At 30.5% G+C, this 15,270-nt stretch overlaps 1 protein-coding gene across 1 annotated transcript; it reads right to left on the bottom strand.

Annotated features, from left to right (window-relative positions):
* Positions 1–547: 547 nt before the first annotated feature.
* Positions 548–13,624, bottom strand: LOC132906933 (alpha-tocopherol transfer protein-like). Its single transcript, XM_060959602.1, has 5 exons — positions 13,471–13,624; positions 5,817–5,955; positions 5,179–5,338; positions 3,890–4,359; positions 548–3,251 (listed from the first exon to the last, which is right to left on the bottom strand). Exons 2-5 carry the CDS (start codon positions 5,953–5,955, stop codon positions 3,100–3,102), a joined length of 921 nt encoding a protein of 306 aa, XP_060815585.1. The 5' UTR covers positions 13,471–13,624; the 3' UTR covers positions 548–3,099.
* Between the last annotated feature and the right edge of the window lie 1,646 nt (positions 13,625–15,270).

The following is a 15,270-nucleotide window of genomic DNA, read 5'->3' on the forward strand; positions in this document are numbered from 1 at the left end:
TATTTCCGCTACATTGTCATGTACAGTACGAAGTAAGAACTGAGCATATTTTTTTCCTCGTATAATCGATTATAACGAATTATGATTATCCTAATAAATTATTGTACACACGTATATCTTATTTTACTATTTATACAAATCAGTTTAAAAAAACGCAACATAATTTGTTAAATTATTTTAGGGTTATTGATATAAAATCTATTTCATAATTACATATTTTATTTAAAAATGGAACATATTTATATATTCTTCAACTGTTCAATTTGTTTTTTTATTTCCGCTACATTGTCACGTACAGTACGAAGTAAGAACTGAGCATATTTTTTTCCTCGTATAATCGATTATAACGAATTATGATTATCCTAATAAATTATTGTACACACGTATATCTTATTTTACTATTTATACAAATCAGTTTAAAAAAACGCAATATAATTTGTCAAAATATTTTAGGGTTACTAATATAAAATCTATTTCATAATTAAATATTTTATTTAAATATGGAACATATTTATATATTCTTCAACTGTTCAATTTGTTTTTTTATTTCCGCTACATTGTCACGTACAATACGAAGTAAGAACTGAGAATATATTTTTCCACGTATAATCGATTATAACGAATTATGATTATCCTAATAAATTATTGTACACACGTATATCTTATTTTACTATTTATACAAATCAGTTTAAAAAAACGCAATATAATTTGTCAAAATATTTTGGGGTTACTAATATAAAATCTATTTCATAATTACATATTTTATTTAAATATGGAACATATTTATATATTCTTCAACTGTCTAGTGTAAACCCGCTATATAATCATGATTAAATAATTCCAAGGTATGAATAATTCTAATAATTCCAACGAAACACGAGTATTAATTAATCGAAGTTATTAATTTATATACGCGATTAATTCATACAAACTATAAATCTATGTATAAAGCGGAATGAAGATAAGCTATTAATTTGTATATACTCAATCTCGTCTTTAACTATTTTACAGGATATTGCTACAAATAATATTTAATAAAGTCGTACAAAAATATAAATTACGTACTCTATACGTATACTACATTCTTATTGGAAATTTACAATCACATATTGCATGATAGGTTCATATACAAATATATATATTGCTTGTTAATTAGACGAAATTTTTTGTAATAATATTTATACAATTGTATTTTATGAGCACACTTACTTGCGAGTTCTTATATTTGAGTATTTACGTTACTAACAAATATTGATGCTAACGTGTAAAAGTGAACAGAAAAGAAATTTTCAATTTAACCGAAAGCTAAATGGTTAGAAGAACGGTGGAAAATTAATTTTTTACTCGCTTCAGATATTTAAAATAAATTCTTTCGAATATTCACTAGAGTAAACTTTGAAAAAGGAAGATGAAAGGAAGAAGTCTCTTTTCATATTTTTTACGCTATGCTTCGCGTGCTTTGAAACATAAAAGAAAAGTACATAAACGCTATATCTGTTTCCTACGTTAACTCGACAATTGAAACCTTATGCGCACGTTTATACTTTATATAAAAGCACTATGTATATATACTACAATAGTATTTCTTTCGTTGTAAAATTATGGGGTAATTGTGAGAGAGATATTTCCTCACGTCCATTAGTTTTTAAAGGTATACACATTATCGTACATTGCACATGAACCGAGCCTATTTTCCACAATGTGGGACATGGTGTAGTGTTGAAAAGAAGGTACTTTCAAAAATCGAAAGTACTACGCTCTACGTATGCAGTCTAACCTACTTTCGACGCGGCAATTACAATGAAATAAACGAATTACCTGCGTACGGATAATCACCTGTACAATTATGCTGCGTTTGAAACGAAACTCTACGCCTATTTTAATGTTATACTTACAGGATGTCTTTTTCGTAATTTCTTAGAAGAAAAATCATCTACATTTTGCGAGTTGATATTAATTATTAGATAAAAATATATACGTGTAAACTTTACATGTTTCACTTGCGTTTTATTTAAATTTTAATTTTTGTTCGAATAAAATAAATATTATTTATCTTATGTCGGTTTTTTGTTGTAGTGAAACGAAGTTAGATTTTTATAAATTATAAGTAGTTATTATATTCATAAATAATTATTGATTTGATAATTTTAAATTCAAAGAAGAATCAAGAAGATATAAAGGAAAAGGTGAAAGCATGGATATACTCCAAGATTTGTCTAACTTTTCAATTAATGTTTACTTCCTCCGTCTGATTGTTCTATTCTTACTATTCAAATAATTACAGCATCGCTTTCCCCATTTTATCACTGATGATCGATGAAACATTAAATCTGTTTTGTTTCAAATGTATAATAAATTTTGCGAATTTCAGACACATCTGTTAATCTATTTATATGTACTTCCTTTCAATTGGCTAAATATAATGATAAATGATTCTCTGATTATTTCTAAAAAAATATATTTCCTTATAAATAATAAATCTATGATATAGTCAATATACTTGAAAAAGTTACTACAATTAAGGACTATTGAAACATTTGTATCTAATAAAATAATATTTTATTCATCACATGAAAAAAGATATAGAAAAATATGCAATGTAAGCATCATCAACATTACTTTAAAGCTTTACAACCTGCTCGATAACTGTATGTATATTTCCATTATGTACGAGATCGATATAAACAAAAATTCTATTAAATAGAACTTATTCAACTGCAAAGAACCACATCTATTCTACTGTAACTAATACTCAGCTCTCAATTAGATCGATCAATTCCTATTAATAATTTTTCACAGTCGAATTTGTGCAGGAATAGAACGACGGTACATTCATCGAAATTTATCAAATGTCTAATGAATTAATTTCTAGTCAGGAATATCTTTTAGGAGATTCGATATACATATGCATAGACAAATAAATGAAAACTGTATATCGAAAATATACATATTGGTAACATGATGTTTCTCGTTGATGAACGTCATGACGTGGATGCACATATTGTCTCTTCCCTTTCTTCGAACTCATTTTCTTCGTGTAAGCACCTGGATGGTAGTTGGTGAAATTCTTACGGATCGGCAATTGGATGAATTGGAGGTTTAATCGATCACCAGTTGTCGGAATGATCCATCCAAACCGAACAAGTCATCGTGAGTCTTTGGTTTTCCTGGCCGAAGCGCCTCGTTTGCTTTCACTGACTCCTGCTCCGCGAACCAAGGACCGTATTCTTCTAATTTCTTCACCCAGGTTTCTAAAAAACGAACAAACGATGACTTTTGCTTGATCACTGGAGATCGATAAAATAAATTTAATGATATATTCGACGGTACGATTTATTATTTGACACGTTCACAGACGTGTTTATGTTGAAACGTTGCAACAGGTGTTCCTATATTGTACATGAGATAATAGAGAAATGCAGAATAATCCACGTAAAGTGGTATTACATTTTTAGTAAAATATATGGACATCCATTTTCCATTTTGAGCAATCATATGAAATATATGGATCATTTCTCGTAGTACCGATTTCATTATGAGCCTCTGATCAGGATGCGTCATTATTCGATAAGTAGAAAAATTTGAAAAGGTTGCTTTCGTTACGAATAGATTGCGGATACATATGCGCATTCCTATGTCTTTACGTACTTAATTAAAGTGATAGAAATTACGCAGAAACTTACATGATCCATAAAATGTTACAATAAATACAATACTTTAGATATTTTATGTATTTTTGCATATCATGTACGTTCTATTTTCATTCTACTATTATATACGCAAGTTCTATTTTCAACCTCCGTTTCCTCCGTATAAATGCATAAATATCCGTAATCTAATTACGAGGTTCTCAGTTGCCATACCCTGAGAAAAATAATTGTCATCGTACCATGAATTGCTTGAATTGGTCCAGCATCGCCGCCGTATTCGGTCGGTAGTATCTCCCTGGGAATATAATCGTACAAAGTCTTCAAGTCGCTGTGCATGAAGATTCTGTTGCGAATTTTCTCCTTAATGAATGGCTTCACGAAATTGACGATAGTGTCGACCAGCGGGCTAACATTCACCACATGCACCTCCTTTAACTTCACCGGGTAGGCTTCTTGAACACAGACCAGGAACTTCTTCACGATAGCTGGTGTGAATTTTGCGAAGTGGGCTGGCGTCGCGACACTAGCATCTAATACGTATACATCTCCAGCCACACCAACTAATTCTTCTTTCAGACGCACATCGCCGATCATCAGAACCAGTTTCATCACTTCGGCTACGTTTGGAGTTGGCAAGTCCTTGTCGATTCCTCGCATAATTATTACTCGTCGTCCGTTTTCCGTCAAACCCGCCAATGGAGGCACCTGGCTGCAAAGGTAATAGTTTCTTGAAATATATATTTATTTCAAATTATCGCAGCTTTAGAGTTTAGAGATCTGATCATACATATTTATAAATCATCGATGCGATATCGAAATATTTCGCTTGGGTAAAAGAAAGTTAAACTAACAAAAGAAGCATTATTCGAAGAAATCGGATTTTCAATTTATCGTTATTATTATTTTTGGTTATCTAATTATAGAATGAATACAATCGAACGAATAATTAAACTAGAATAATTAACTTTCTTCATCTTCCACGTACATGCTTGTTTAATATCAGGCATTTTCGACATTTTTGGAAAAAAGTAGAGCGAAAGGCGAGTAACTGGACTAAAATAATTAATTTCTCTTATTTTCTACGAACGTGCACTCGAATACTGGGAGAACAACGTTCTCTTTCCTTTTAATTCTTTGCTACGAAAATCGAGCTTAGCAACGAACAGTCGGGGTTTATTAAAACGAATCAGAACTTTTCTCGTTATACCATGTAAATTTGCCCGCGGAAAGTTTCTTATTTGGCTCACGGTTCGTGTTAATGGTGTCATGGAAATTACCCGTGCTCGCCGAATTAGAAAATTTTCTATTTCAAGGACACAATAACGTTGCTTGCATAGTCACAGACCTTCTCAGATCTTCTCAGTTTTTCGAATATCACACGTAATATAGAATAAACTTTAACTAAATGAACAGAATAAATAAATAAATATACAATATATATACAATTATGCAGGAAATTATGAATATCATATAATATAAGTTGCAACAATGTTTCTCAGTAGCTCGTAGCAATAGAAAAAAAGCTTACATAATTTTAGTAATATCTCTCAATTCCGGTCTGGTGATGTCTCTGTTGGTAAAGAACTCCGGGATCGCGGTTCTCATCGTAAAATACATGTCCAGCTTTTTCTTGCACTTTTCCAAGGAAAACTTGGAGCCACGAAGAAACGTCATTAGCCTGTAATCGTCTGAAACGAAAAAAGATGTCTTCTAAACAGGTATTCATTGAATAATCGTGATCTATTTTTACCATGTCGAATGTTTATTCAGCATATAGTAAAAATATAAATGTCATAGTAATTACGTATAAATTATTAAAAATTAGTAAAAAACTATTTTAATAAAAATCCACATAATCATCGTAATTAATTATTTTACATTTATGTTACGGTTTGAACTCTATATTTTATTTCTCTCTTAATTCGCTTGCTTTGTACCGATCAGTCGATATTTATCTTTTCTCTTTACATTACATACTTGATAATTAAAATCAAAAACAAGTAGGAATGTTTCTTCCTTTCTTTTTAATTAAACTAGAATCCGTTTTTCTTTCTACTACTTAGTTCTTTCTATTAAATACGTCTGTATTAAATATCGAACTGAGCACAAATCTTAGGATATGTCAATCCATCACGTTAACGAGAAGTATCGTTCGAACGCGATTACCATCGAACTCAGGTAAGTGCGGTTGTTTGGCCAGCCATTCTTTGATGACTTCGACGTCTTTGTCACGTGTCGCGACATTTTCGTTCAGCTCCACGCGAATCTGCTTCGACATCTCCTCCGTCGGTTGAATCAGCAACATCTGAAAATCAATTTTGGTTAAAGTAGTACAAACTAATCTAAAATAATTGTTTAAATCTATGTTTCTGGAATCTACAATCTTGTTTCCTTTATAAGAAGAAAGACCATAATATTAATTCTAATTTTTGCAGACGGTGAAAAATTAATATTTCAGTTATCTTTTATACGTTCGAATAAATAATATCCAGGCTTTGTCAAATTTGTGGAATCACGTATCAATACATAAAATTGAAATATCCATCAATTCCATTGCGATCGTATTAAACACGAAAGAAGATTATAAAACATTTTGAAAGATAAATATAAATATACGAATATGGAAATAAATGACAATAGCGCGATACCTTCTAGTTTTTTATAAAAATAGATTCTAAATATAAATAAAATAAAAAGGACGTTCAAATAATTGTTAGAAACAACATAAAACGATGATCTTGAATAAAAACACAAAGACAAGTAATCAGGTATAACGAATGAGTTTGTAATGCGAGAAAATTCACGCCGTTATCGGAAAATGACATAGTTTCGGCTACTCCTTGTTTCTATAATTTCTTATACGCGAATTTGTTGGAAGGAAGTTAATTTATGACAGATAACTAGATGTGACATCGTATGACAACTTTAAGTATGCTAATTGTGACATGCACTGTAGTCTTGCATGCGAAATGACCACTTGCACAATTAATTGGAAAATGCATGTGTTTCCTGTACGGTCTCAACATTGTAACATTCAACGAATAATCAACGACGAAAATAATGTAACGAAATAAAAATGAAGGAAAAACGAAGGGATAAAATTCTTTATTAATCAACTCGACCAAACCCTACAACTTGTTCTAGTGAGCATAATTTGTCCAACAGAAATTCTGAGAACGTAAAACGTTCTGTCGTTTAACTCTTCATCGAGACACCATATAATCTCATATATATTGTAAAGTCATGATATAAATATGTTTGGTAGAATAGTTGAAACGAGAAGGAAATCATCGTTCGGATGGCGTACGTATGTATAATAAACGTGATATTCTTCCCGTGGTACTGTTGCACGTGCAACAGGCAATGCACGCTGTAACGAGTTACGCAAATACTCGACATACACATCGTTCTTATGCGAGAAATTAATGTTGACCAGAAGCAGCTTGCCTAATGCTAAACTTTCTCTACCTCGTCACGGTTGACCGAAAGCAATCCGCGTGTTTCACTATTTCTTCTGAGAAAAAAAAAAACAGTGATCGACAGCACTCGCTATTTGTTCTTCTGCTTCTTCTTCGTTCTCTTTCATCAACTTACTCTGGATTAATTTCAAATTGAAGTCACGCGTGATCTTTGCGCAGCGTGTTATGAATATGAATTTGTTGGCCGTGTTACTTTGTAGGTAGATAGAGCAACGTGTTATGCTATTTCATTGTGAATATTTATTTCTAGTTTGATTGTCAATCAAGAACTATGTTATTTAATGGTGAATTTTGAATATTAATTGGGCAATATATTCTTGTTTATTTTTCAAATTATAATAGATTAGGAAATTTAATATTGTCCAGGGTTATTTTAAAATTAATTACATATTATTTTATATAATCTGCTCGGTCCCATGATCATGTGACTACATATTTAGGTTCCGCGAAGTAGAATGTTATTTTCATCAAAGTCTATGTAATGTAAATATCGTACTAATCTAAGAATAGAAAAGAAGAGAAATAAATTTTAACGAATTATGAAAATTTATGTATACAGATGACTAAAGTAAATGATTGCAAGAAACGTGAATCGTTTCAGAACACTCGTAAAGGAATAACCGTAAAGAAAAAAGGATATTAAGAAACGTTGCACGATATATGTAAATGTTTCTATTAAGATAGTTGACCGCGGGTTTAGTTGTTTTGATAATTATAACTCGGATATCGATTATATAATCAAAATTATCCGTGGAACGTTGTTTGCCTACTAAGAACATACTTTAGATTATGAAAAGTGATCGGAAATCAGTGAAATTAATTATCTAATAATATTCATATAAATCCAATCAAGTTCCTTTTGTAAGATCATGAGGCGGAAAAATAAAATATAATAATAAGATATTCGTGTAAATATGTTGGAGAAACATTCAATTAAAATATACCTATTACTGTAAAATAAGAAGGAAAAAGACATGTCTGTGACTCTCAATGCTATTTATCCATAAATATATTCTCAATTTGTTTTTGCTACATCTCTTTAAAATAGGACATTGTGAATAAAATCACCAAAATTTTATTTTATCAAATTTAATTTAAAGAATTTAAGTTTTCATTTAAAAATATGATATATTAAAAGTCGATTGTTTCTATTGTTCAATTAAATAAAATAAAATGATAAGGAAATGAATCAACCGACAAAAGCGTTGCAGAAATAAAAACGTCTTTGTTTATGTATCAATGAATTACTGTTGAAAGCTATTTTTACTCGCAAATAAAGCATTGAACAGTGACAAGAATAAAAATCCTTTTAAGTCAATTTATTCGTCACGTTATATTGATACAATGTCACACGTTCAATGATACTGTGAAAGGCTAACGATATCCTAGAATCTACAATAGATAAATAAAATAAATAAATAAATAAAGAGCAAACAATTCACTCGTTTAAATGTTTAACTTGGAACTTTCATACCTACTTTCTATATAGGTAAATGTTTAAATAAGAATTTGTGGATTAGTCAATTCTTGTATCATGGTGTACCTTTAAAACAAAAACTAATATGACAATTGTATAATTTTCTCCTGCATGATAATAAGTTTTAAGGAATTCTTTGATCCATTTTTTAATTTATCATATTAATGCATTTGCTTAGGAAATAGAATAATTATAACTATAGAAATAGGAAATAGAAAATAGAATTTTTAGAACGAAGTTTACTTAAGTAAATGACAGAAGAACAAAATAACATGAAAAAAGAAACAATAACTGACGGATGATAAGATAAATTATAAAATACATCGTTTAACATTTATACAACATCATAAAATGTATGTGTCGTAATTTTATTTGGCAATAACTAGATATTTATTCTCTACGCGCATCATTGTCGATATGATGGATGATTCTTGATAAATTATCAATAATAGTGTTTCCATACAAGAATTCCACGTTTGATTCATATGCCAATGGAAGCATTTCAATATGAGTCATACAACCGTTTAATAAACGGATAAATAAGTATAGACATACTTTTTCTTAACGAGAGCACACTTTCGACGTACATTTACGAAATATGTGTGCGTTAAGAAAGAGGAATTACATAAAAATGAAATAGCTGTGTTTCGAAACCGTAATTCGACGAAATTTATTTCATGAAGTTTATCCATGTAAAGTCTTTCACTTTTACTAGAATAACACTAGAAGATATTTATTATAATTGTAATTGTAAACACGTCTTACGAAAAGTTTGTTACCATAAAGATTAGCTCTATAAAATTTCTGTCCGTGGAATGTGAATCGCAATGTTTAAGAATTTTATCGTTTGTAATCCATTTACTTTTTCCTTTTCAAAACGGTGCATTTTTAACAAATTCGGCTTAATAAATTTTATTTTAGGAAATTTATTCAAGGTTTACTCGCGTTAAAACGTCTGCTTGAAATTTACGTTTACAGAAATTACGTACGCGAAACGTTTAAGGAATTTATATTACATTTTTGCTAAAGATTTATTTTAAATTTAGGCTCTTTTCTAATTTATATCAATGATTTAAATTTGTACCAAGGATTTTGAACATTTTCATCTCTGATATCTAAGAAAATAGACTCTAAATCCTTATTTGCAATATAAACATTCTCTTCTATGTTTACGAAATACGCTACGAAGAACCATGAAGGCATTTAATTTATCGTTACCTTGTATTGTATACAAACACAATATAAAATGACATCTCTGCAAATCAGCATGAATGCATGTCTCGAGTATGAATTATTCATTCCATGAAAGCAATTTTCAAATGCATACAAACCAACCATTTATATACAGACGTTATTTATTCTTTATATAATCAAGTGAAAATACAACAAACATTTACGTTTATCACGAAAAATTATCACACCTCTAAATCGAACATTAATCAAACTTCAAACTCTTCAATTTTTAAATCACAAGTTAGATCGAGAAAATTTTTTTAAATCGATAGGAAAATTTCTGACACGAATATAAGCGGTGACTTTTAAATAATAAAGATATATGATAGTACGTGTACGTAGAGTAATACGTAACAATATACGTAGTAATATATAGTAATAGTTAAATACATGTATTATTATCTTTTAACAGATAATTTAAATTTAAACTTTATTGGTTTCATGAAGAGATAGTGCTATTTCAAATTTGTACACGTTTGTTATATTCAAATACCGTTAGCGCAAGTGAACCAAAGTGTCATGATATTTATATAAAGTTTATGTATATTCTAATTCTAATCTAAAAATAATATATTATAATTCTACCTTTATAAGAAAATAAACTAAAAAATTTTAATAAAAAGTGTCTCCAAAATTTCTTTTAACAAGCCAACCTTTTCTAAAATTTGTAACAAAAAATTCAACCAATAATTTTAATTAGTTTGCTAATATCCCATTGGAGAGGCTACTACTACTATGAATAAAAAAAGTGAAACTCTGAAAGCTAAATTCATAGTGATTTACATGATCATCAGAACAGGATCGGACTCAATGGATGATCTAGTGGCATTATAGAAAAACAAGGATTTTTCATTTAAAGAGGTATTGTTGTACCGTACAAAAGCTATACAACATGTTACCAAAGACTGTCCTTGATAAAACCTGAAATTGGGTAACGATGGTTGGAAAGGCGAACTCGTGAACGTGACAAAAAGTATAGAACGTACTGATCATATTCTACTAAGATTTACCGTCGACCTCCGGCTTCCTTTTGATCCTTGCTTCGTAGAATATTACAAATGCAAACAATTTTTGTCATAGAAGACATACTGCTGCAATATGATATTAGCGACTCGGTCGAAATTGTTGGTTGAATTTTATAATTCTTATGAAAGTTTAGTTTGTTAAAAAAAATGTTAACAGTTGAAATCTTCTAATGGAAAATGCAAGGATCTAGGTATTTGCTTAAACGAATGAAAGCTTCAAATCGTCAGAAATTTTCGAATAGATGTTTAGACAACGTCGTGGACTATGGTTGCTTGGAAAGAAGAAATGAAAGTTTGAAATTTAGAAATTGGAGATCAATATTGGAATAGTCGAAAACGCAGAGTATGTCGAGAAAGGAAGAAAAAAGTTGCTGAAAATCAGTAAGATCGCTTCTAATAAAATTGAAATATTTAAATATTGAAATAATATTAAATATTTAAATAATATTGAAATATTGAAATATTTCTATAAGCAATATTGCTTGAAAAATAGAAATGGAAACTTTTGAATGTAAATATCGAAAATCTTCGATACGTCTATATGACCATTTCATCTGTGGAAAAATTAAATGTTACTAAACGACGATGAGAATTTCACTCTCTTTAATTTTCTTCTTCTTCTTGTCAGTACATAAATAACCAAGCGAAACAATTACGGCTTCACATATAATCTAATTATAAGACGATAATGATCGGAATAAACGGGAAACAGGAACAGGAAAATGATCGACTGGAAAAAGAAACGTACGTCTTCGACATTGGATCGAGATTCACACAAATATCTGCCTTTTTTTCACTGACATTTATTCTAAACGACCTTTACATGCAAATGCTTGTGTAGTCTGGTTACACAACTGATTGTTTGGAAATTAAAAACGGTAACATGTCGGTTGTTTGAGATGCTAATGTGAGTTAGATTCGTAACGAAGAACCATTATGGTGCGATGAATTTGTTTTAAGCCAAACGATGCGACGGTGTACGAAGTCAAAGGGAAAGCTTAAAACGTGATTTCGAAACGTGGAAGTTCTGTGCTACGTAAGCGAGAATCGCGATTATCGCAAAACTGCTGAAAATGTAAACCTCACTTTCGCAGAGAAACTACGCTTGCTTTCTCGTGGAACGATTTTGCGATGGGAAACTGAAATTACTTTTCGATTCGTGCAGCTTTTAAATCTCTAGGCTAGTGTTTCGAAACTTTCGAATTACGTTTTAACTTCCACAGCTTTTGGTTCAAATTACACTCGACTTACGTTCACAGTATACTCAAGGTACCTACGCTCCGCTTTATTTTTAAACGTCAAACCGCTTTTTCATTGGTATACATTTTGTTATTGTTGTGGAATCTAAAGATATCCTAAATATTAAAAATTTTGGTATGAACATATTTTTAGATAGAAACACTTTTTAGACTGAAAAATCCTCAACTTTGGCGAATCCTAATTTTTACATAAAGCGCTCGAAACGCATTTGTGATTTTAATTTAGAATTTTAATTGAATTTTTCAAAATTTATCTGATTCAATTGAATTTATTCTGATTTAATTGATTTAATTTATTATTCATATATTAATTTAATTAAATTTCATTTGAATCTTAATAAATGAATCTATTTCTCAATTCATAGACTTTTCTACTATTTATTTTTTAATCCGCGTCTTAATTACCTTTGATATCACAGAAAACGATCCCAATTCTTTAGTTCTTAATTTAGTTAATTTAATTAATGTAATTCGTGAGGTCCTCAGTATGCTCACTAAACTCACTCTCTGAGGATATACCAACTCATCGACGCTGTCGAAACTACCACTTTAACGAGGGAAAAGCAGAACCTCGAGGATAAGAAACGAGAATCACTTTCACTTTCAATCGACTGTATTCTTAAACTGCTCTTTACGCGATAAACACTGATAGAACTCTCATCTTTCGTTCATCATTTACAAAATATCTTTAACACTAATTTCGAAATCAACTAATAATCTCAATGATCGTTCGATGTCAGTGAAAATCTTAGAAAGGTCAATAAACCATAGCTACAACCCAAATGCAGAATTACCCATTCAAATCCTACATTTTACATCGTAAAAGAATATTAAAAATGTTAACGTGCTCCATAACGTCCAATGTGTTGTCTGGAAGCCATACTGGTAAATTCCATAAAATAAAAAGTGAAGATATTACAAGGACGTTAGTCTTTAAAATTCACATTTGTACGATTTATCTTCAACAAATAACAGTTGGTTATACATTTTTTTTTCTTTCTCGAGAAGTCGAATAACAGCTACGTTTTTGATCGATGAAATTGAAAAATTCGCAAAAGCAACATTAACGCTAGTAGTTTCTCATAGAAATTTTGTAGATTTGCAACAGTATAGATTGTTAGAAATTTGAATGCTTTCTTATAAAATATATGAATAAAAGAGCTAGCGTTTCTCATTGCATTATACTTTTTTTCCTATTTTCTATGCTTTAATTTCTTTGATACAAGTTCTATACCTTTATAGTCTAAAGGATAAATAAAGTGCGTTAATCAGTTTGGCTTCCGAGAGGTCAATTGGTCTCAGTTGGCTTCAAAAGATGGAGGTTCGTAATAGGCTTTGCACCCTTACCTTGTCTAATAGCGATGAAACGTCGATCCTGAAGACAACGGTACGATGGAATCGTGAAGAACAATCGACGACAACGGTGATAACCAAGTACGGCCGGTCACGGAAAGAGAAATGCACGATACTCGTGTGGCGAACCGAAGAGATGGAGAACGGTCGATGGAGTGGGAACGATTACCTCTTGGACCGGTTCTCCTTTATATCGTGTGATGCCCCACTCTCGCTTTTCTCACCACGAGTCACACAGAACGAAGAAAAGCCGACCACAATCGATACTTGGATGTCCTGCAAGATGGATATGCTGTTAGGGAAATAGAAAAATACCTTTAATTATCTTCCATTTTTTGGTATTTAGTGTATCAGGTTTAAAAATCCTCTTCTTTCGTTCGTTATGAAAATACAATAAGATTCTGTTTGTTAGAGAAGAAATAATATTAGATTGTGACACATCGTTTCTCCTAGACTAAAGCCATGAACGTGCAAAGTTTTACTTTCTCAATAGAGAAGCGGATTAATTTCTTTTGTGTTGTAACTTAATCAATCTTTTTGTATGTAAATTAAAATAATGGATAAACGATTTCTTCTTTCATTTAATTTTTATGTTACGCATTGATATGGTAGGAATTTATTCGCTCTTAATATGATAGGAATTTATTCCCACGATCTATCATTTTTTTATTCTAACTTTTACTCTAAATTAAAGGGATTTAATTGGCACGAGGTCAGTTAATCCGGCGCTATCTAAAATTTCGTTCAAATAAACGGAGTTCCGGTGCAATTACCTAGATAAATTCTCCTGAATTAATGCAAACGCCGTGGATTCGTTCGGTATAAAGCAAATTTGTTTTGTTAACTAAATGTTAGAAACCAAATTAATCCTCCTGAAAGTACAAGCAATTTTAAGTCACTCACATTGAGAAAGCGTAATTCCATCGACATGGAACTGAATATTTTTATCTTAAATAATTTGTATAGTCTTCGTCTTCAGTTTCCTTTTGTTCACTTCGAAATTTTTACTTTTCTCGTCAATGTATTAATTCTTTTCTTCAATAACGATTTCCTTATACGTCTAATCGTATTAATCCTCCCATTTTTATAAAATTTACCTCTTTCTTTATAAACATTTCTTGCTGTCCCTTAGAATAAACAATCTCTGCTATACAATAACGCAACAGTTGTTTCTTCAGAAATATGCAAATGTTGGAGTTTCAGCAATCAACTGAATATACAGTTTAATATGCGATCAAACCAGATTTTCTTGGACGCAATAATGTTGGCTGACTAGCTCTTTTTCCGGTTTTTTCTGTTTCTTATACTTACTTTAATATGTATCTACATAGTTAATCTCTCTTTTCTCTTACATTGCTTACAGAATTTGTTGACATACGTTATCAAAATTTGAGCGTATTTGATGTATATTAAGCCCCGATAAACCTGATTGCCTTATGTAGATCTAGCACGGAATTTACAAACATAACAAAATATAAAAATAAATACCTCATGGCTGTTGAAATTTGATTTAGTAACCCGGATATATTTTAAAAGTTCATTGAAAATATAATCGAGTGAAACGATGACAATAGCATTGTAAGTAAGAATTGTACAGTGTTGCATTATTAATTATATTAACAGATCATTTTTAATGCATTTGTATGTCTATATGTTATAACAGGATATTAGAAAAAATATTTATCGACGTTAACTACATGGTAATTATAATTTATTCTTAAAACATGTCAAATCTATACTATCCTTGCATTTCACCCTCATATACACGAACATAAATACAAAATATTATTATTC

This window comes from Bombus pascuorum, chromosome 1 (assembly GCF_905332965.1).
Source record: "Bombus pascuorum chromosome 1, iyBomPasc1.1, whole genome shotgun sequence".
NCBI lineage: Eukaryota > Metazoa > Arthropoda > Insecta > Hymenoptera > Apidae > Bombus > Bombus pascuorum.